The sequence below is a fragment of the Hermetia illucens genome, chromosome 4 (assembly GCF_905115235.1).
Source record: "Hermetia illucens chromosome 4, iHerIll2.2.curated.20191125, whole genome shotgun sequence".
In the NCBI taxonomy this organism is placed as follows: Eukaryota; Metazoa; Arthropoda; class Insecta; order Diptera; family Stratiomyidae; genus Hermetia; species Hermetia illucens.
Genome location: NC_051852.1, coordinates 172,950,577 through 172,973,235, shown reverse-complemented (window position 1 = coordinate 172,973,235; position 22,659 = coordinate 172,950,577). Strand labels below are relative to the sequence as shown.

The following is a 22,659-nucleotide window of genomic DNA, read 5'->3' as shown; positions in this document are numbered from 1 at the left end:
TCTCATATATCCGTCTTCTGTCGTACAAGGTCGTTACATTCTCCCTGTTGATGAATAATATTGAATAATATTCAATTTTCTCACAGTTCTCTTGGTTAGAAAATATTGCCAGTTCCTGTTTCTTTGCTTCGACCGGGGCAATAGGAGAGTAACTTACAACTTACTCTCATTACTTGTGCTCCACGGATCCCTCTGTTTTGGGCTAGTACCCATCCCTTGACGAAACCGCAAATTATCTCCTGCTCCTTCTGCAGGAATCTAATGGCCAAACGATCTGTAAAATTTGCATTGAATTGCTGAAATAAATTTTAACTCCCTCCAGAACTTGCAAAGTTTGCACTCCTCTGTCGCAAGTGTTGACGAGGACTTGGAGCTTTCCAGTAACAGTGGAAACAACTATACATATACTGCCCTCTTATAGCAATACAGTTGGTATTGAGATTGTTGCATATTTTGGACAACGCATCTAATGCAGATCTAGTGCTATTAATACGTCGAGCGACATCAAGTTCCGTGCCACCTTCAGCAAAAACGACGCTTGCCAGATATACCAATTGATCAGCGCCTTCAATGCTCTGCTCATTAATGTAAATAGGGAGATTGCGACGACTCGTCAAATTGACAACTCTTGGTTTTTGTTGGTATTTATCTTCAGTCCAACTCTACTTAGCTCGATCTAATGCTCAGCTATTTGGCCAGGTTTCATGACTTGATGAGAGAGCAAGTAGATGGCATCAGTGACATGTTTAAGGAAAGATGTCATAATCCGTTGAAGGCAGCAATGATTTACTTGATTTGGCTTTCTACGATTTCGTTCTGTCGAATCGATTAAAAAATCATTACGCAAAATGGGTTTTGGAAGACGGGAGGTGGTAATAGAAAATCGAAAATCACTCTGATGGTCATACTAAACGTCGAGTACAACAATTTTTTTTTTGTGAGGTCAAGCATCGGTCTAAGTGCAATCGATTGGGATTACTTCGAAGGGGACAACATCGATTTTAATAAACAATCTTGTATTTTAATTGGGAACTTGTTGATCAAAATATTGGTGTAAAATTTGCAAACATGCTATCTTTAAATATACATATGTTTGAGGGAATAAAAAGTTGAAAAAAAAAACCTTATCTTCATCTCCAATTTCGTTGAGGATTTAAGTTAGAATATCCAAATTTATTTCATGATTTTATCGAAAAAGATGGAGCTAAATGAAATATTTATGGCACTATCTACCAGCAAATCAAGCGATAAGCAATTTTAATTGATAAATTTCTTAGAAATGATTACTAGCGACCCTCTTTATTTAGATGCAATAGTTTTTACCTCTTCAGTTGGATCCATTTTTTACATACATTCATATCTTGTATTCTCAACCAGTTTCAAGCATTTGCCATTTGATATTATGAGTAGTGATTGTTTGGTTATAGAGGAAGTTTGCAGCTGCTAAATTCGTGATAAAGTGGAGAGCAGAAATATAACTTGTAAACGTTGAATTTCCAAGAATTGTCTAATATTCTATTTATCTTACAACCTCTGCTTTTTAAACGATTCAGGTATTTACTAATGCGTCGTTTATTTTTTATCATCATCATACTCGATTTATTGGGAAATGGAAACGAAAACGGGACTCTAGGACTTGAAATGCATCCCATTTCTATATCTGCATAAATAAAGTTTTGGAAATTTACCCGAAAACTCCTCTTAGGGTCATCCCAGAAGTATAAAATTTGGTAGCAATATAGAAGATAATATAAGACATAAATCTTTGAACGCAGTCCAAATATTAACAAGGCTATAGAAGGTCTAAGTTTTGCATTTCGCATAAATTTATTGCTCTCTAAGACGTGTATGACGTCATGCCCATATAAAGTGAGCTTATACGAACGAGCTTTTTTAAATTAATTGCATATTAGTATCAATTACTGGATTAAGATATATATATATGTATATGTATGTGCTAATGAAGTTTACGGGTAGTGTCTAATAGGATAGACACGTCTATACTTTAGTTCCAGCAGTATTTACTTTAAGTACGTATCAATATGTGCATGGAGTAAAGTGGAAATGTATGAAGATACGTTAGATCAATTTGGATGGGCAACGTTTGTTCATTTAGGATTAGCACAATATTTATGTCTTTAATATGTATGTATATCTGGAGTTTATCAATTGATGAAATAATATTTTGCTGGATGGGGATTTGAAAGCCTCACGATTGCATTTAGATCCGTCATTTGATAGAACCAAATGGTGGAACTGATCACACATGTATTTTTAGTTATGTACGAATGGAAAACCGTGCATAGATTGTTCCTCACATAAGATGAACACAAAATCTTAACACTCGAAGCGCCCAGCTTCCGGTATTCCGACATGTTTTATATAGAGCAGCTATATTTACAATTTGGATGGTAACTGCGAGTAGTAATGTGTTTATTTATTATTACATTAAAACGAGTCGGAAAACTGGAAGCTAGACGCTGTAGGTATGAAAGGTTTTACGTTTTCTTATGTGAAGAACCTTCAGTATACGGTAGATCCACTTGTACATAGTTAAAAATTCAATTGTGCACTATTTTTCAAGAGTCATTGGAATCGATGTAACCATTTTCGAGAAAAATGCGTATGACAGACAGTAAACTGGTTTTCATAAAGGCGGAACTGAAAGTGGATGGCGGCCTTAACGTTTTAACGAAATAACTTAAAATTGAAATATATTCATTCTATAAAGTAATCACGGGCTACATCAACGATGCATCAACAATAATCTGGCAGTACAAATGCCCCGATTTCTTCTCAAAGCCCTGAATTGAAAAATTGCGATTGGTGAAGCATCGTGATGGCAATCAGAAAGTTAAAATTCACGTGAATAAGGATAGCTCCGAAGTTTGGCTTTGTGAAATACGTGTTATGGCGTGGAAATATGGGCTAACGTCTATTGAACAGTAAAGGCTGTAAGGGTCTCTATATTATGTTACTTTCAAATTTCGCCGCAGTAGATATCTGTTGTGACAGTATCACCAGGCTACAAGAACGAATCGTGGATAACACGTTTGTAGTCGTCTTGAGGCTTGAGACTTCTGGGCGTTCTAGTAAATGGCCCTGATCATTGTCGATTATAGTTTAGAATCCACTTCTCATCGATCCTAAAATTAATAGAAGTCTTAGTTTTCGCATTTTGTTGGTTTCCTGAGCTGTTTTCCTACTTTCAAGAGGGAACGATCGGAGCACTCGGGATTTGTGTTTGTCCGAAAAGATATTTCTTATGAAGGAAGCTACGTTTATTGGGGCACAATTTCTAACAAAATTCATAATATTCCCTGTTGATCTTTAGGATATTCCATATTTTTTAGACATTTCTGTATTTGAGAATTAATAATTTGCTTTAATTGGACATTTTTGTTTATTTCAGGCATATGAACTGTCAACATTAACTGGAACACAAGTCATGTTGCTAGTTGCATCAGAAACAGGACACGTGTATACATTTGCGACGAGAAAATTGCAACCAATGATTACTTCTGAAGCGGGTAAGCAATTGATTCAGACCTGTCTAAATTCGCCAGACCCTCCAAACTCGGGTGGCGGAGATCAACGAATGTCCGCTACAGGATTCGAGGAGACTGAACTCAGTTACAATATTGCCGATGAGGATTCGAAAGTAAGACAATTGATTTACAGTCATGGTCATCATGGGCACGCTCATTTAACACATCCCCAAGCCACTCACTATGGATTGGAACAGAGTTTAATGCAGTCCCCGTATTCAACCGGTCAGCCATCTCCACTTTCACATGCGCAGTCTGCATATGCACCTCCGCACGGAACTCATGGCCATCACTCCCATGTGCCTCATCCACATTCTACGCATATGAGTCATGCTCATGCTCAACGGTAGTCACACTTTTCATTTGTTCCTATTCGCTTCAGAATTTATCCTTTTTTTCTTGCGAAGGGAAATAGTGAATTTATTGATATTAAAAATGAATTTGAATTTCGTCCAAGAAATTTTGCTATCCGTCCATTCCGGTATTGTTTTATATATAATATTGCGAAAGCACAGCAGTTTCCATTCATCTACATAATCCAGTAGAAAAGTCTGCATTCAGGAAAGTTATGATTATGTGGCTTCTGATCTAAGGATGTTTCCCTTCTGATACGAAGCTATCCAATAAGATTATTTAACCGAAAAATTTCAAAGAAAAATCAACATGTACCCTCCCCAATTCTTGCTTCCTTTGAGTTTATCTAAAAATGCCATACAATGACATGAAGTTTATGTAGATAAATTGGTATTCTCCACATTTACTTTCGAATAATATCAAATATGATGTTGACGATGGGTGACATTAGCAGTAAACTGTTTTTTAATTATTAGATAGATTCATTTTATTAAAAATAAATTTTCTGCCCATACAACTAATCATAAATGAAGCGTCTTGAAGTTGTTTTCACATATACCTTTTATTGGAGAAATGAGTCTGTTTCGCATTTACCCAATTTTTGTACGTCACCGAGATGTAACTAAGCCTAGTGAAAATGAGGTGATTGCGAGTGTGAGGTTGGAAATGATACTTTATAAAATTTCGATAATAGTTTCAATATTCACAGACGCAAAAATTATAATTCATTTACTTGGCATTATACGAGGATTTAAATTTGAGCTCTTTTCGTTTCTTATTAACTTTGAAATGCTTTTAATTTACCTTCTCTAGGGATGGGACGATGTGTTATATTCATCTGTATTCAGGGATTAAATGAGCGTGTCCATTGGGTTTATTTTATATGGTGTTCACATAAAAAATTTACGTAAAAATAAATACCAAATACGACTAGAAAAGGATTATTCATAATGAAAATACCTGAAAATATTTGCAAGTGCAATGTTTAGTGTTTTTATTTATTTTTACGTAAAGTTGATGGTAAAAGTAGGAAAAATATCGTTTGATTTTTAGTATAACTAGTTGTTTCCGTTTGTAAGTCGAACTGTTTCATGAGTATACATTTTTTTTTATATTCTCGAATGAAATACTTCTATGGTGTCGAAGATCAATGATTCCTTCTACTTGTGAATAGAAGTTATTACTTTTAAAAATGAAGTATCTTACAAGATACAAAAACATCTGTAATACAGATTAATATACAAATAGGAAAGCATCACTAAACTGATGAGTTGATCCTTACATAATAAACTATTTATAGGATATTTTAGAGTGTATAAATAAAATTTCTAAATTAATTTAATTTAAACTTGAAACTTAAGCAAACATAACTATTCGAAAAGTTAACAAAGATAAAGTAGTGAGATCTAGATTTTAAAAAGACAAGCTGAAGTGTGTAGGCGATCATTGAAATGAGTGGTATTCTTAATGTTGTTTATTTAAAAATTGTTTTATGAATAAGTATGCGAATGCATTGAAATGAAAGTAGTAACATTAATTTATTGGCTGACGAAACGGTAGCTTCTATAGACGAATGTTAGAGGCAAAGTTTTAATCGAGTCGTTGTTAACTTGTAAGTGTTCCGTACATCGAAATTTCTCCTTTGGGGTGAAAAATGTTTTCGATATTTTGTTAATTATTTTCAAATTAGTTTGATTTTTTAATATGAAAGTTTTAATCGCAATATATAATAGAATAATAAAACTGCTTGAAGTATCTTTTGATTTATTTTGTTTTATACACAGTTCGTTAGTTTTTGTCATTTACATGGTATTTTTATATTTATATGTTTGCATGTAAAGCTTTTTTGCTTTTTATTAAATTTTGCAAATTTTTGGAAAGCTAAGCAAACACATGTCACAATGCCTTGGATTGACTACATTTAGCTCGACTTTTTTCCAAATCGGAGAAAGGTGGTGTATAACTTTTCGCTTTTCAGACTTTAGGTTGGATTGTGCATATTGTTAGATATGCTAGAAACTTTGACAGATAAAGTTTGGAGGTTGTTTGTTAGCTAGAAGTTAATTAAACATGCTGAAAAACGTGTTCTTTTTAAGGTTTTGTGTAAAACAAAACCTTATTAAAATTGGTTTATTGTCTATCTGTCACACACATTTTTCTCAGAGACTGTAGCAGCGATTCACACCTAATTTGCTGAAAAGGTGGGAATTGTGAACGCTCACGCATACAGTAAGTTACATCTGTTACGTGTAAATTTTTTTTCACCAGATATAGTCATGTGGGGTATCAAATGAAATGTCTCCGTTAGTACTTTCCGAAGCTGATCTTAGTATTGACATTTGTTGGAAAGGCGGGGAGTCGAAAGTGATCATTTATTTAACGGGGCCATTCTCAGAAACTGCGCAAGCAAAAAATTTGAAAAAAATCAAGAAGCTGCTATGGTGGCTAGGCTTCGAAATATTTTCCGTACCGATATCCCTTCAAATAAAGTTAATAATAGTATATTACTACAATTTTCAGTAATTGGCTGCAGAATCACCCTTAGCTTCATCCTAGCACCACGAAAGTTTGCGGCAATGTAGGCTATAATATAGAGCTTGATCCTACTAAGCTTCGTCGAAATCGTACGATTATTAACAAAGTTATAATAGGTCAAATTTGTCACTTCTTTGTAAATTCAAGATTTCGAATGTCAATACTACCCGAAAGTGGATATTCTCACATAATATATGCGTATATTATGTGTTACATACTAGTGGGACAAATTCACACTCAAATGTCTTTATAAAAGAAATACACAGCACTTTTCATACCTCAGCTTCCAGCTTCCGATTTCCCGACTTGTTATTAGCTAAAATTGTTTTGTTAAAAGCCACATAGACACATTAGACAGAAAGCATACTGATTGGCTTCCGAAACACAGTATTTGTGACTTGCACCGATACAATTTTAGCCAATAAAAGGACAAACTCTCTTTAACTTGTTTAATTGATTTCCAGATAAATATGCAATTTGTACCCATGGGCAATAGGTTTCTGTTTATTACAAATCGTCAATAGAAATTTGCTGTTATACATTTAAACTGAAATTTTATCAATTTTCTCCCCTAAGAATTGCGTCTTCGAATTTCACGGAAGTCACGGAAGGTCAAGTGTTCCTAGCCTAGATAACGACGAAACCTATGAGCGATACCATGACCATCAGGTTGTGGATAAAATCCGGCTCAATAGGTTACGATGGGCGGGTCACTTAATCCGTATGGATGAGGATGATCCAGCCTGGAAATTCTATACGGGCAATATTTATGGTAGAAAAATAAGACGAGGCAGATCCTGCCTGAGATGGAGCGATGGCGTAGGTCAGGACGCCACACAGCTCTTAGGGATGTCGATTTGGTGGACCTCGGCGCAAAACCGGGATGTCTGCAGTTCCTTATTAAAGCATACTGGATCGGATACCGGTTGTTGCGCCGTTGCTGATGATAATGGTCAAGAGCCGGTGCAATTGCGAATAAATTATTTGATTAGTGTAAGGAAAGTTTTAGCTGGATGATCATTTAGTGCATTGTGTTCTTCCCCATATTTATCCTTTCGAGATTATACCCGTGCTAACATGAAATCTATTTCGATAATTAAGATCTATAATAAATGGATTTATGCTAAAATACTGTAAAGTTGATAATGATAAATTTCATCCTTTTCTCTCTTTTTGTTGGCTGAAAGTACTTATAATCAGTATGAAACAAACCGTACCTCTAAAACTATTCCATATCGCGCGCTACCTATTATACTTTGGGTTTTGAAGAACCTATACTGAGCCTTGAATATAAGAAATAATAAAAAGGGTTTCTTATGTCATTTCTTTATTTGCTTTTTGTTAGTTAAAATTCGACATTTTCATTAGAAGTGCTGAAATAAAACTACTTCTTGATTTTTTGATTTGCTTTATTTTCTTCACTGATAGCAGTTTCTCGTTACATAAATCATCTTGGCTTATCGTTAGATTATAAACATTAGGCGCAATATCCAATAATAAATAGGAAAATGATTTCGCTCAATTCAGTTTGTTATATCATGGAAAAAATCTGACTGAAAATTTCAATAAACCCTCATTGAAGGAAACTGGCATATGAAAAGGTATATAAAAGAGCATCGACGACTTCATGCATTTCCATATCCATGCCTTCAATAGCAGTTTGCTGAACTTAAATATTTCGTCCATCCCCGGGTCGAACATTTCTTTCTAGTTTGATTGGGTTCCGACAAAATGTATATATTTACATTTAATGTATTGAGTTGATCGTCATTTATGACAGCTTTTTTAACGCTTTCATTTTACCTCGTCGGTTTTCTCTTTTGGAATCATTTCTTTTCCGACCGTTCCCGGATTTCATTCACTTCTTTATTGAAAATTTAATTTCCTTAAGAGGAAAAAGATAAGATTCATTTGGTCAACACATGACACCAACATGAGGGAATTGAACTTTTCCCGTTACGTTTTCTTTCTTTTCGTTTCATGATGGCATCATCTTTGCAAAAAATTGTTTTCTATGAATATGCCCGATTCTGTTTTGATTTAGGAAGTCTAAATATACTGGCATCATGGCTTCGGTTCGAAGCATTAGAATCTCTGATCTAGAAATTTTTCTCATTTTCATTCGGTTGGCACAAAATTTACAATTTAAAATATATATTTACACCCACTACATAAAAATGGGTGAATACAACTCCCTAATTTGGGATAGAAGTTTTTTGGAAAACATGTGAAACTCTCAACTACTTTTCGGTTATGTCCCTGTTTCACAATAGTATCTTTCCCCCTGGCGATAATTCAATAAAGTACTTTCAGGTTTACTTCAAATAGATTTTATTAATTCGGTGATGGTAAAATGAATAAATTAGAGACAATTACCATTCATTTTCATTGTTGTAATTTAGAAAGGTTCATTAAATTCTAAAAAGGAGGGTTCAAATAAAAATTACTATCTATTTTTTATGAAGTGTTCTTTTTGTGATTTTTGGTTTATTTAATTGTCTACATGTACTAAGTTTGTAATGGTTGCTTAATTAAAAACTATGCGCTGTGGGATAATTCCAATCTGTATTCACTGTGTCAAATTTAATCGCGTATTTATCGGTTTTTATCGCCGGAAACTTTCCAAAGGTTGCCTTTTTCTTCTAGTGCACGAACGAAAACTGTTGAATCTGTAATGAAATAAAACACGTTCTGTTAGTGATATTATTGTAAAATTCTCGAAGCTATATCATAAAAAGAGCGAGGAAGGAACTACACATAGAAACATAGTATTCAATCGAATTTTTAACACTTGGGATTCTACACATTGTTCTGCAAATTGAGATAATTATTTTTATCTATCTCATGATCAACTGTTGAAAATTTCTACACGTTGCATGTGGAATAATGAAGGACTTTGACCACAAAGTTATATTTTGTTTTCTACCTATTATCTGTTTTATCAAAGTCTTTCACTAAATCTCTTCGAAAACGTCCAGACACCCACTTACAATTGACTTGAAATATGAAGCTCTAATCCACCTTCATTTACTTAAGTCATTGAATACAATATAAATATGAAATCTGTTAATATCTGTCAATGTTCTGTAAATGAAACTTACGTCATTGTCATCTGGATGGATCACAGCAGCAAGTGGCTGTGTAATAGTAAAAATAAATGAATGAAGTTTTTTCTTTGCTTCGCAGTTTAGTGCAAAACACTAGTCTTTTCTTGCGCAATGGACATATATGGTCCATGAAAATGCTGTGCTCATTGAATGACATTGGTGGGGAAAGTTAAATGATTGTGAGTGACGATCAGTCACCAAACATGTGTATGGAAATAGTGGTATCGTAGGTGTAATGATTGGACTCATTCATAACGTGCGCAATTTAACATGGTCAGGTTGGTTGCATTAACCCTGTGTTTTTAGTAATTTGTGTATAATTTGTTTGGACTTAAACGTTGAGTTCTTTAGATTTAGATTGTGTGCATTGTAGAAAACGCTAGTATCACCTTCAAAGGTAGGATATTTTTTACTGTGTGATGTAGTCGTCGAAACTGCAAACATTCTATTAAATATATAAATATCCTATTCACTCCTTTGTGAAGTATAGGGCATCCACACAGTCTCAAGTTTCAATGAGACTGTATTTCAGTTTGATTATTATCACACTTAATACTGTGTAAGTGATACGCCTTCAGCAGCGGGAGAGCATAAATACGAATACAATCATCCAAGGCGACCGGGACTTGAACCCGGGGTAACTGGATCGAGGCAAACGTACCCGTCATGCTATTAGTTTATTGGAAATCAGATAACAATCCGCCAGCTCGACACTGTGCAAATGCCTTCATCACTAGCAAGCTAGATGGATAAATAAAATTCCTGCAAGATCCTTTTTTATTTTTTCCATATAATTGTCTTTATTGACGTTTTCTAGGTGTAATTTTTTGAATATATTACTCTTGGAGATAACGTTTATGAACTGTAACTGACATGAAAGTTGTTCAAACATCAGTTTAACCACTCGTATTTCATCTTATTATGAAATTATTAAAACGAAAAACAAATGGAAGGCTACAAACTAGTCGCTTCCTGTATGAAAAGTTGTACCACTCTGGTATGTGAACTTTGCGCGTAAAGCATATGCATATGTAAGTAACTAGCAATGCTATTCTATGCAATCTTAAGACGGTTTCTTAGCTTGCTTGTAAAATTAAGAAAAACTGTTATCATTAAGTTTTTTTATGAAGATATGGAGGAAGTTAATGTTATGTGAAAGGCAAATGTCCGTCCTTCACTTCATGCAAGTTTCATTTTTTTTCCTATTCGAAAAGGATAGATACTATAATCACTCTGCTAATTCGGCACCGGCTGCAAGTGGTTAAAAAATGAAATGTGAACTTTGTTAGGTTGTCATCTGTAACCAAGATTTGTTGTCGAAATCGTTATTGATAGTGATGCAAGAAGGTTATACTAGCAGCATTTATTGCATTTCATTGACAAATCGACTGATTATTTGGTGTTAGGTCGCAGTTGTAGGTTGTTGATTTATAACCAGCTTCTCGTTTCGAACGAGTAACCTTGCTCTTGACAAATTTCCTCAAAGTAGTCAGTCAGCTCTGATATCTACACTTTACATTTAATGTACTGTAAATTATAAATCTTAATTTACAGTTACATTTGGGGTTGGTGCAGCGCAGATGCAAGATGGGAAAGACCGTGGTGTCTATTATCTTGTCTACGGTAATTTGGTAATCTTTTGGCAAAAGCCTTGCTGTTAATTGTTCATTGGATAAGCAGATAAAATTGGTACAATACATACAGATTACCTTGTCATAGTTGGACGTAGACCTAAATGAAAGTCTGTATCAATTGCTTTCGTATCATGTTATGTCCTATGTTGTTAACTGCGATTTGGACGGGAACTTGAGGTGAAAGTCGATAACTCGTACCACCTGCATCATCATCATCCATACGGATTAACTGACCCGCCCACCGCAACCTGTTGGGCCGAATTTTATCCACAACCAGACGGTCGTGGTATCGCTCACAGATTTCGTCGTTAGGTAGGATACGGAATCGTCCATCCTCAAGTAGGGGGCCAAAAATTCCTCGAAGGATTCTTCTCTCGAACACGGCCAAGAGTTCGCAGTTTTTTGCTAAGAACCCAAGTCTCCGAAGAATACATAAGGACTGGCAAGATCATAGTCTTGTACAGTAAGAGCTTTGACCCTATGGTAAGACGTTTCAAGCGAAACAGTTTTTGTAAGCTGAAATAGGCTCTTGTTGGTAGCCAACAACCGTGCGCGGATTTCATCGTAATATCTGTTATCGGTGGAGATTTTCGACCCTAGATAGGAGAAATTTTCAACGGTCTCAAAGTTGTAGTCTCCTATCTTCATTGTTTTCGTTTGACCAGTGCGATTCGATGTTGTTCGTTCTTTTGGTTTTTGGGTTTGGCGCTGAGGTTGCCACCATGTACTTCGTCTTGCCTTCATTAATGTCCAGCCCAAGATCTATCGCCACCTGCTCGATCCGGATGAAGGTAGACTGTACATCTCGGTTTGTTCTTCCCATGATGTCGATATCGTCAGCGTAGGCGTCGTTTGTTGTGAATGGCGTCAGTATTCACTCTCACCTCATTGTCAGAGGGGATTGTAGGTGATGTCGTAATTCGAGCTCGGAGCACTATGCCAACAAGATAATAGTGGTCCGAGCCTATATTGGCCCCCTTCTATGTTTTGACATTCATCAAGGCTGAGAGGTGGCGGCGTTCAATCAGCACGTGGTCAATTTGGTTGAAAGTGGTTGCGTCTGGAGAGGCCCACGTATGTTTGTAGCCCGTTTTCCGCACAAATCAGGTACTTCCAATAACAATTTCGTGCGATACTGCTAACTGAATAATCCGCAGTCCGTTATCATTGATATCCCTATGTAAGCTATGGAAATCGACGTATTGCCTGAATACGAGCTCTGTCGCTACTTGGCTGTTGAAATCGCCAAGTATGATTTTGTTATCATACTTGGGACAGGCTTCGAGGGTCTGCTCAACTGTTTCGTAGAAGGTATGCTTCTCCGACTCTGCAGTCTCTTCTGTAAGAGCGTGAACGTTTATGAGGCTTATATTTCCAAACTTGCCTCGCAAACGTAGAGTGCATAGCCTTTCGCTTATATTTTCAAAGCCAATAACAATAGGTTTCATTTTTTGGCTGACTAAAAAACCTCCTCCGAGCGCATGGTTTACTGGATGGCCGCTCTTCTCCAGGAAACCGGTCCCTATTCATTGCATCTCCTGCAATGTAGTTACATCAGCCTTATATTGGGAGAAGGTATCGCCTAGCTGCTTAGCAGCATCTGGTCTGTACAGGGAGCGCACGTTCCGGAATCCATCTTGTCCGAGGCCCTCCCGTGGCTTCTACCCAATCCCCAACCTGGAGGACCAGTTGGTGCATTTTGTTCAGTTTTTAGCCGCGGAAAACTCGCCTCCATCCTTCTCCGTCTACAGAGCTTTTCATGAAGAAAGAACCCCCAGCGATCGCCACGTGGAAGTGGAGACAGGATTTGGTAGTTGGTGTTGGTTCAGGAGGCGTTTCCCAGGTTTCCATCGTGGGTACCAATCCACGTTTCGCCCTGGGACCTATACTACCCTTTGACCGCCAAGCCAGCTCATTTTCACTTTGGAAAAATCACAGGTTAAAGAGGATGTATGGAAATCATACTATCACTAACAAGTTACAATAGGGCAAAGTTGTCGCTTCTTTGCAAATTCAAGACTATGAATGTCAATATCACTCGAAAGTAGATATTCTCACATAATATATACATATATTACATACTGATGGAGCAAATGCATACTTAAATGTCTTTATATAAGAAATAGACAAAACTTTTCATACCTGAAGCGTCCAGCTTCCGGTTTCCCGACTTGTTTTCAATTAAAGCCAATTTTAGCTAGCGAGTTGTCATCAGCGTGAAGACCATGCCATCGAAGAATTCTTTCTTGTAACTTCTCTACGATGGGTGCAAAGCCATATCGATCACGAATATTCTCATTTGGAATATTCCGCCGATTCAGCATGATATTCTCGTCTCCATAGCCACGAGGTGTCGTCCATTATCATTGGTGACCGACCAGTAGTCGAAACCAAAGAGGGCGACGGGGTAAACGATGCAGCGGTAAATTTAGAATTTGAGACGTTGATTGGTGTATCGATCATAAAGAGTACCAGTTGTGGACTGCCGCTTGATGTCGGTTGCACTGATACGTAAGGAAGGAAGTTGGTCACATATTGGTATTAGTATTATGATACTAGTTGAATTTCATTTTTGGATACATAAAAATCAGAAAGCAGCGTGTGGAAACATAAGAAAGCCACGGCAGTTTTAATATTCGGAAAGATATTCGAATTTAGGACCCGGTTATAGCCCTTCGAAAAAATTATCAGAAAATTTTTTCAACACGCTATTAAAGATAAATTTGACCAACTGCGACTGATTATAAGATGGTAGAAAATCATTATCCTGAACAGTTGGTTGCATGTTTCATTCTACAGAGTTCCACTGATAAGATGTCAATGAAATGCATCAGACGGATTTTTCAAGTGACAACTAGCTGTCGGAAAAAATGACAGAAAATTCCGTTTACCTTCTGTTTTAAAATTTCTTTCAGTTTCCTGACTGAAACTATGACATTGTTGGGCGATACGCATTACGATACGAATATATTCGTATTCGAAAAATTGAATATTTTGGTATTTACACAAGTGGATATGAATACGGCTGTATTCTCACGTCCGAAAGTGAATACAAACGTATTCGCCTGAAAAATTGTTTTGTAAAAAACAAGCACAACAGACAGACAGATGTCTACGGCTGAAGCAAACAGGTGGTTGGGCTATTAACTCACACAGAACGTGCATATAAATAATTGCCTTTAAATGGGGAATAGTCCAGCTCACACATACAGTAGTGGTCAAAACTTTGGAAACTTTCATTTAAAATGAATCAAAGACTTGTAATATTTTTATTTTTCGTTTTTTTTTTAAACATTTTTTTTTTATAGTGGGATTTTGTTTTATCCTTTTAAAAGAAAATATTACTTTTAATTTAAAATAAAAACAAAAAACTTTCGTTTAAAAAACTAAAGTGGCCATTTTTTCAGCCCATCAAAACTTTGGAAACTTTTGTCTTAGAAGCAGTTTACAACAATAACAATGTGAAAAACGGAGTAGTTTTTGCAACATCTTGTTGAATAGGCTCTAGTCTTTCTTACTGTTTCACATCTTCGCGGAATAGATTCAACTAAGTTCATTATTGCATCAACTAGAGTTGTAAACTATTTGTTGGTGAGCAGCCATTAGTTCAACTGTTTTAGAAAAGTTTTGATCTCAAATACGTCAATCTAACTCTTCTTAAAGATGCTCAATAAGATTCCGGTCAGGACTTTGAGAAGGTCAGGTTATTTTTGAAACTTGGTTGTCATTTGGCCAATTCTAATAAATTTGGACGTGTGCTTAGGAATGCTATTCTCTCAGAAGACTCAGTATTTTCCCATCTTGTCATGAGCATATAATAACGTGCTTTCCCAAAAAGTCACAATACATTTGGCGATCTCATACTATTTCAACTTGAATCAATGGACCAACATCATCACAAGAAAAGCACCCTATAATAAATGTTGTTAGTTCCGAAAAATTCACGCAAAACGATATCAGCCCAAGATCATTATGCTCCCATCCTCATGCTTCTTTATGGGTACTTGGGATCGTTACAGACTCCACCTAGATGGAGAACATATCTAATTCCATCAGTAGCAAACGGATTACGCTTGCTTTTGTTGCACCACAAAACGCGCCCCAATCACCGGCTGATCAATCTTTATGAGTTTCCGCAAATTTGTTATCTATCCTTCATATTTTTCTTGGAAATGCAAGGTTTTTTTTATAGCCGTTATCCCATTAGTCCATTTTTACTAAAAGCTATTATAATTAGGCCATATTAGTAGAAAGCAATTGTTTCACAACCGCAAAGGACGCTGAGCAGCTGGTGTCGCTCTTTAAACATTGTAAAACTCAGCAGCTTCTTTCAAACATGTGTACTATTTTTGTGCACCTCCTTTTGAACGATCTACCGTACCTCTTTCCTTCCGTTTTTTATGGGTTCCTCATATCCCATTTGAAAGTGTTTTAGTAGGAGGCATCTTTTAAAAACTGTAATATCCAACGTTAAAAAAAAGTTTCCAAAGTTTTGACGGGTTAAAAATTTTACGATTTCAATTTTTGTTGAATTGTTTTTTAAAAACTTTTAAAAACTAACGACAATAACATGCATGCGAAAGAGTATACAGAAAGCTTGAACACAAAGAAAAATTTTTTTTTATCAAATATAGTCATGTGGGGTATCAAATTAAAGGTCTCGGTTAGTGCTTTTCGAAGCCGAAGTCTTAGTTTTGACATTTGTTGGAAAGGTGGGGAGTGCGAGGGGTTGAAAGTGATCATTTCTTTAATGGACCCATTCTCAGAAACTACTCAACCGAAAAATCTGAAAAAAGTCAAGAGGCTGCCATTGTATGGTGCCTAGGCCCCCTTAAGTTCCTCCTAGAATCACGAAAGTTTTCAGCAATTTAGGCTACAGCATCGAGCATGATCTTACTAAATTTGGTGAATATCGCACTATTACTAACAAAGTTATAATAGGTCAAAGTTGTCGCTTCTGTACAAATTCAATACTTTGAATGTCAATATTACTTGAAAGTGGATATTTGCACATAATATATGCATATGTTACATGTTACATATTAATGGGACAAATGCACACTCATATTTCTTTATAAAAGAAATACACAGCACCTTTCTTACCTGAAGCGTCTAGCATCCGGTTTTCCGACTTGTGTAAATATGTCATTTCTGGACAAATGAGAATGCAAAATATCCACGTTTTCCTTCAAAACTGCATCACATCACATCACAACGATTTTTGTAATTTCATACCAATTGATCTGATACCATATGTCCAGCCCTTCAAAATGTATAAGAAAGTCCGAAAAATTCATGGACAAGTATACCCTAATGAAATATTTCATAAATTTGGCCCAATTTCAGGACTATTGGCTTTTCGAGGTTAAACATACAGAGATCAGCAGACGAAAATTTTGGAGCAGTTCTGCACAATGATTTATACTGACTATGGATGCCTGAGAATAATACTTGAAATTGTTTTAATCGTAGTTAAAGGCGAGAACTCAATGACTTTAACTTTACCATTTGTCAGTGATAGTCAATCTTATTTTATTTAGCGAATTGTTAATTGTTCTTAATGTAACACTTGTGCCCCGAAATATCGGGGGCGGAAAAGACAGTTAAAATCGATGGACAATAACGTAGGTGCCAGATTTGTATAACTATTTCGCTTCAGTCAACTGCAGTAAAAGCAAACTTGTTGCAGACGTACTGTTTCGAAATATTTCAGAGGAAAATTGCCACCATCCTTAACTGAGCATCTGAAGGAACGGTTTTGATTAGTGCCATGTAACAAAAAAGTATTCGATTGGATATTAGCTTGATTCTATGTGTATTTGGGCCTTCAATTTATTTTCAGAATAAAATTTGCTGTTTACTTTAATTTAGTTAATCCAACAAATAAATCGGCCAACGCTCGTATATAAATAAAGTTTGAATCTAGTAAAACACTTGGAAGTTTTTCTAACTCCACGACCAAACCGTAGCCCGTGAAACATATTCTGAAAAATTGAACGGCCTGAGCACCACTGATATTGTGTATTTGTCTACTTTCGGAAAATGGTTTTAGCGTCTATCTGCTCCGTTATTTCGCTCCCCAAGATCGTCAGAAGGAATATTGAGTAACTGAGAAGACATTCTTGGTCAGTCTACATTAGCGAAAGTCGCGAAGCATCGTTGGCTTCGAGTAGTTGGCTAAGATGTGAGTCACTTGTATGTAGTGTTTACTTCATCTTACAGATACCAGCACTCAACGTACAAAGATATTGCCGCATGGGCCAGGTTGACTGCAGCGATATTGCTGGGCATCACTGGTCTTAGCTATAGCATAGGTAGCAATTTGATCATTTTTGTGTGTGCACACAATTTGATGTTTTTCTTGTACACACTCTAGTTACTCACTTAAATATGTATGGTTGTATGATATACGTATGAATGTACATATATACGTATACGAACGCTGGTAACTTTCTTGAATGCCGCGTTTGGCACATGTTTGAATGTATGACCACAATCGGTCGTTTTACCGATCGTCTGTTTTTCGAAATGCCAGTTTGTTTAGCAGGGCTAGATCGCATGTGCAATTTTATGATAAAATTTGACGCATTCGCCGACAGCATCTCCACCCCCAATCAAAAAAATTAGATTGTTTGCGTCGGAAATTTCATTTCGGTTTCAAATGCGAACAATTTCAGAAAACATGAGATGTAGTAATAGGCCTGGTATTTAACATGTGCCATCCTTATTTGGAAGCTTGCTATGGTTCGAAGTAGCCAATAGTTGATGTATGTATATATATACTGCACATATCGTAGCCTTACACACGTACCTACGGCAAGGCTGGGGTTTCTTTCCCATATCAATTTCTCTAAGGAATACGGCCCTTATTGATATTGTTATTGATATGAGCACTTCCTATAACGAGATCGGGTGCGAAACATGAAGTTTGATATGAAACATATAATTTTGCATGCGCATGATTTTTTTGGTTAGAAAAGTTCAAATTTTCATCAAACATCGCTCTGATAAATATATCAATTTATGATACACCAGATAGCTTTTTATATGATTTTAGTTCTGCACGTTCGTATTTTTGAATTAATATTGGAAAGTTCTTATCGGAATATAATACAGCAAGTAACCATATAATATTTTCTGATTATGTTTGTTTCCAATCCCCTCTACTATTCTGTGCTGTGTGTCTTTAGAACGATTCCTTTGTCGGTCACCCTGTATGAATTTGTTGGCGCTTCTTCAAGTGTAGCCTATCCACTTCCTTCCTTTAATTAACACATCCACTGATACCAAGCCCGTACTTCAACTCAGTTCTTCGTTCAAGATTTTCCCATAATATAGAGAGAACATTGGCGCGTAACAACCTCAATTTTATATTGGTGTTGAAATATTTGCATTTTCAGATTTTAGACAAAACAGCGAAGGCGAATTTAGCCCCATTAATGCGCTGGGTGACGTCAAGCTTGATACAAAAATAGACAGATTGAATTGCGATGTTCTACCCGTTAATGCAGTTAGGAAGAGTGTGAGGTTCAGTTACACTGAGAACCTTAGCTTCACTGGTGTTAATCTATCCTCAGCTTACCCTCTATCGATCAAACTCAACAGTTCGGTGGCCTTACCCCTCTTGACTAAGATGACTTCACTTTTGTTGTCCGTATCCGCATGTAACGGTGACTAGCCATTTCATTCAGAAGAGGTGCACTTCACCAGATGTTATACTGTTGAGAATCACAGTGAAATAATCCTTCCACTCTTGAGCTTCTGTTTTTCGTGGTTGCGAAATCGTTATATTTGCCTTCTTAATCGATAACAGATTTCCTTTTGTCATGCTACACTTCCTGAAATTTTGCGCGGTACCCTAGTCGAAGCAACCTAGTTTTCTCTCACGTGCAGTGGCAATAAGGGCCTTTAGTTCCCTATGCTTCTCGATCCGCTTTCAAGTCCCGGATGTGAACCACATCTTATGGCGTCTTTCGGCACGTAGTTAACAACTTACTTGCGCCGGGGTGAATAGCAATTTTGGTAGCGCTCCAGTGTTCATCAATGTACTCCGGTGAGCTGCGGGATTGAATTTTGATTTAGTTGATGTTTATCTTCAGACCGATTTTTGGGCCAAGGTCCACTATTTGGTGGGAAAGCAAGCAGATGTCGTCAGTCTCTTTAAATTGTTTTAAGAAAATATGTCATAGTCCATTGGACCCCTCCACGTCCTCCAACCAAAGCGGCATGAAGAACACGTTATCGATAAGAAAAAGAGATTATCGGTGATGAGATGCAATCCTGGTAAACTTCGCTTACGATTCTAAATTCCTCTGAAATTCTACCTCGCTAGGGGATGTAACACTTTATGTGGTCATATGTCACTCTGATAATAGCTACAATTCCTATTCACTCTGTCGACAGCTTTCTCAAAATCGGTGAAGGATGGGTTTTGGATCTTTTACGCTTTACTATACTAAGAAGATCCCTTCGATAGTCTTGGAAAAATATGTTTCATTGCATAATGGTATCAGTAGCTGAGTTGCCAACTTTTCTTAATGAATGGTCTGTCAATTGATATTTGATGATAACTTGCCATAAACTTTAGCTTTTGAGGGCAGCTGGGATTAGTTTTAATATCCTGTTCCTATATAGTAGCGGTAGACTTTAGCTTTTGAGGGTAATTGGGATTAGTTTTCATATCTTGTTCCTATATAGTAGTACTAACAAAAAAGTTCTTTTGATGCAAGCAATTATAGTTTTTTTTACAAGTATTAAACTTCGTATTGCATACTGTATGTCTATAAGACATTTTGCATTAGTTATCATAATCCTGAACCACACCACTCGACTTCATAAGTAGATGGCTGAAGGTGCCTCGTTTCCACTTACACCCATAAGAGCCAGCCTCTGTTAATCGTACATGAAGGCGGATCAATGGACCGCTGCGAGTGGGAGCAAGCACGATGCGCTAGATTTCAAATACCGTGGCAAAGTGTAGGAAGTACAGTGTAGGGTTCGCGATGAGAATCAGAATTTGACCATCGCACTAGTCATGGAAGCAACACTCCCCTAAAACCTTGCCTACTTTATATCATCTATGGTGCTTAAGCTTAAGGATGGAAGGAGTGCTATCAATGAAATCTTCATTCGTTGAAAATTCTGGGGATTATCGGTGATGTTTTTGAGGATCTTCCGCCCATTTCAAAAACAAGCCAAAGCCCATACTCGATAATGGAACGGGTAAGGCTGCTCTTATGTAGTGTTCGTCGTGACAAGGGGAATTTGACCACCGCACTATTCATGGAAGTAACACTCCCCTAAAACCTTGCCTACTTTATATCATCCATGGTGCTTAAGCTTAAGGATGGAAGGAGTGCTATCAATGAAATCTTCATTCGTTGAAAATTCTGGGGATTATCGGTGACGTTTTTGAGGATCTTCCGCCCATTTCAAAAACAAGCTAAAGCCCATACTCGATAACGGAACGGGTAATTCTGCTCTTATGTAGTGTTCGTCGTGATAAAGGGAATTTGACCCTCGCACTATTCATGGAAGCAACGCTTCCCTAAAACTTGCCTACGTTATATCTTCCATGATGCTTAAGCTTAAGGGTGGAAGGAGTGCTACCACGGAAATCTTCATTCATATTCTGGGGATTATCGACGACCTTTTCGAGGACCTTCCGCCCATTTCAAAAACTAGCCAAAGTCCATATTCGATAGCAGAACGGGTAATGCCGCTCTTATAAAAAGCATGAGTACCGTTTTGTTAGTACATTTTGTTGGGTTCACAATGCACAATTCACATAATCACCCCTTTCGGTTGCAACTTTTAATTCATTCTTATCCCCAACTCAAAAGAGAGTCACTATCTCTGACAGTGAGATTTATTCCATCTGTTCCCTACGATGCTTAGATAACAGTCATTCACAATATAGTTGCTCTTCCCTTCAGGCTTGGGGCAGCCTTGGGTTAAGTTTTTTATTTGAAAGGCTTCTCGGTTCTGATTTATTTCTTCACATGTGCTTCTTCTTCAGCGTTTGTCCTGTTCAGAAGCGGGATCGGTTTGCCTGGATTCGCCATTTTGGCAACTGAGCTATTCACTGTAGTGTGATATTGATATTCAATTAGTTTTTTGTTGAGGATGCTGGGAATCTTGAGTCCGCACCCACTTGATGATGGACGAAACCGTCAACTGAACTCAGTTTGTTAGCGTTAACTCTAACCTGCAATGCGTTTCCCCAAACTGGAGCCTCCCACGTTCGGCATGCTTTGTCATAAACAGACTGCACGTGTGGCTTATAGCTAAGCTTCCCGTCTATCATCACTCCCAAGTATTTGATGGCAGGCTTAGAAGTGATGATATGATTCCCAATTTGAATACGGGCAAAATTTCTTTTATGGCTCTTAGTGATGAGTACCGCTTCCGTTTTTTTTCCTCCGCAAGCGTCAGACCAGAACTCTCTAGCCAACCCTTAACAGCTCTGATCGCTTCGCATGAGTATAACTCGGCATATTCGAGATGCTTTGCGGCCACAACCAACGGTATATCATCGGCGTAACCCATCACCGTGGCTTCTTCCGAAAGGGGAAGATTAGAAACATCGTTGTACATGATGTTCCATAGCAGTGGGCCCAGTACGGAGCCTTATGGGACACCCACGGAGACAACGTACTCCTAGGATCCGTCATCGGTGTCATACCAAAGCCTCCGTTCTTGTAAATAGCTGAAAGATAAGCGGGAATACCAATCTTCGCCAGAGATTCCCGTCTTAGGTTCCAATTGAATGCATTTCTCACATCCAGGGTCACTACTATGCAATATTTGCTAGTACTGCCCTTTCCGTGGATTGCATCTTCGGCCAAGCCAGTAACCATTTTGATGGCATCAATGGTTGATCTGGCTTTACGGAATCCATACTGCTGATCTGAGAGACCTCCCTGGCTCTCAACAACGGGAGTAATCTATTATAGATTACTCGCTCTAGCATTTTTCCCACAGTGTCCAAAAGACAAATAGGTCTGTAGGAGGTTGGCTCACCTGGAGGTTTACCAGCCTTAGGCAGTAGCACCAACTTCTGTCGTTTCCATGATGTAGGAAATATCCCCTCGGACGTGCACACTTCGAACAACTCAGCGAACATGTCCGGTCTGGATTTCATGGCAAACTTAAGGGCCTTATTCGCCTCGCCATCCAGACCCGGAGCTTTGTTATCTCCTATCCTAGCGCAGATCTCCAGCAGCTCGTCACTGGTGACTGGAGGTATTGCCGTGTCGTTCTGAGGTCGCTTGAAGCTGTCTATGCACTCCACACCTCCATGAAGGTCTGCTTTAACAGAGCAGCCTGACATCTTTCTCGGTTTGTCTGTCTGTCTGTCACAGGCACTTTTTTCAGAAACGGTTATACCCATTGACACGAAATTTGGTGAGAAGGTGGGACCTGTGGACCCCAGACATGCAGTGAGTGATATCCTTCTATGTTGAGATTTGTTTTCTTTTT

The 22,659-nt window shown here is 37.4% G+C and overlaps 1 protein-coding gene and 1 long non-coding RNA gene across 6 annotated transcripts in view; one reads left to right on the top strand and one right to left on the bottom strand.

Annotated features, from left to right (window-relative positions):
* The window catches only part of LOC119655267 (serum response factor homolog), a 95,827-nt gene that overhangs the window by 21,630 nt on the left and 51,538 nt on the right, over positions 1 to 22,659 (top strand). For 4 of the 5 annotated variants that reach the window (XR_005249893.1, XR_005249894.1, XM_038061078.1 and 1 more), the window contains exon 2: positions 3,413 to 3,661. Coding sequence is in view for 3 of the 5 variants with exons in the window: in XM_038061078.1 (XP_037917006.1) it covers positions 3,413 to 3,661 (249 nt within the window). In the remaining 2 variants the exon portion in view is untranslated. Of the gene's footprint in view, positions 1 to 3,412; positions 5,638 to 22,659 lie in introns of those variants that run through there. The other variant, XM_038061079.1, reaches the window with a different exon arrangement.
* The window catches only part of LOC119655270, a 33,692-nt gene continuing 19,784 nt past the window's right edge, over positions 8,752 to 22,659 (bottom strand). The window contains exon 2 of the long non-coding RNA XR_005249895.1: positions 8,752 to 9,106. This is a non-coding gene — a long non-coding RNA (uncharacterized LOC119655270). The remainder of the gene's footprint in view (positions 9,107 to 22,659) is intronic.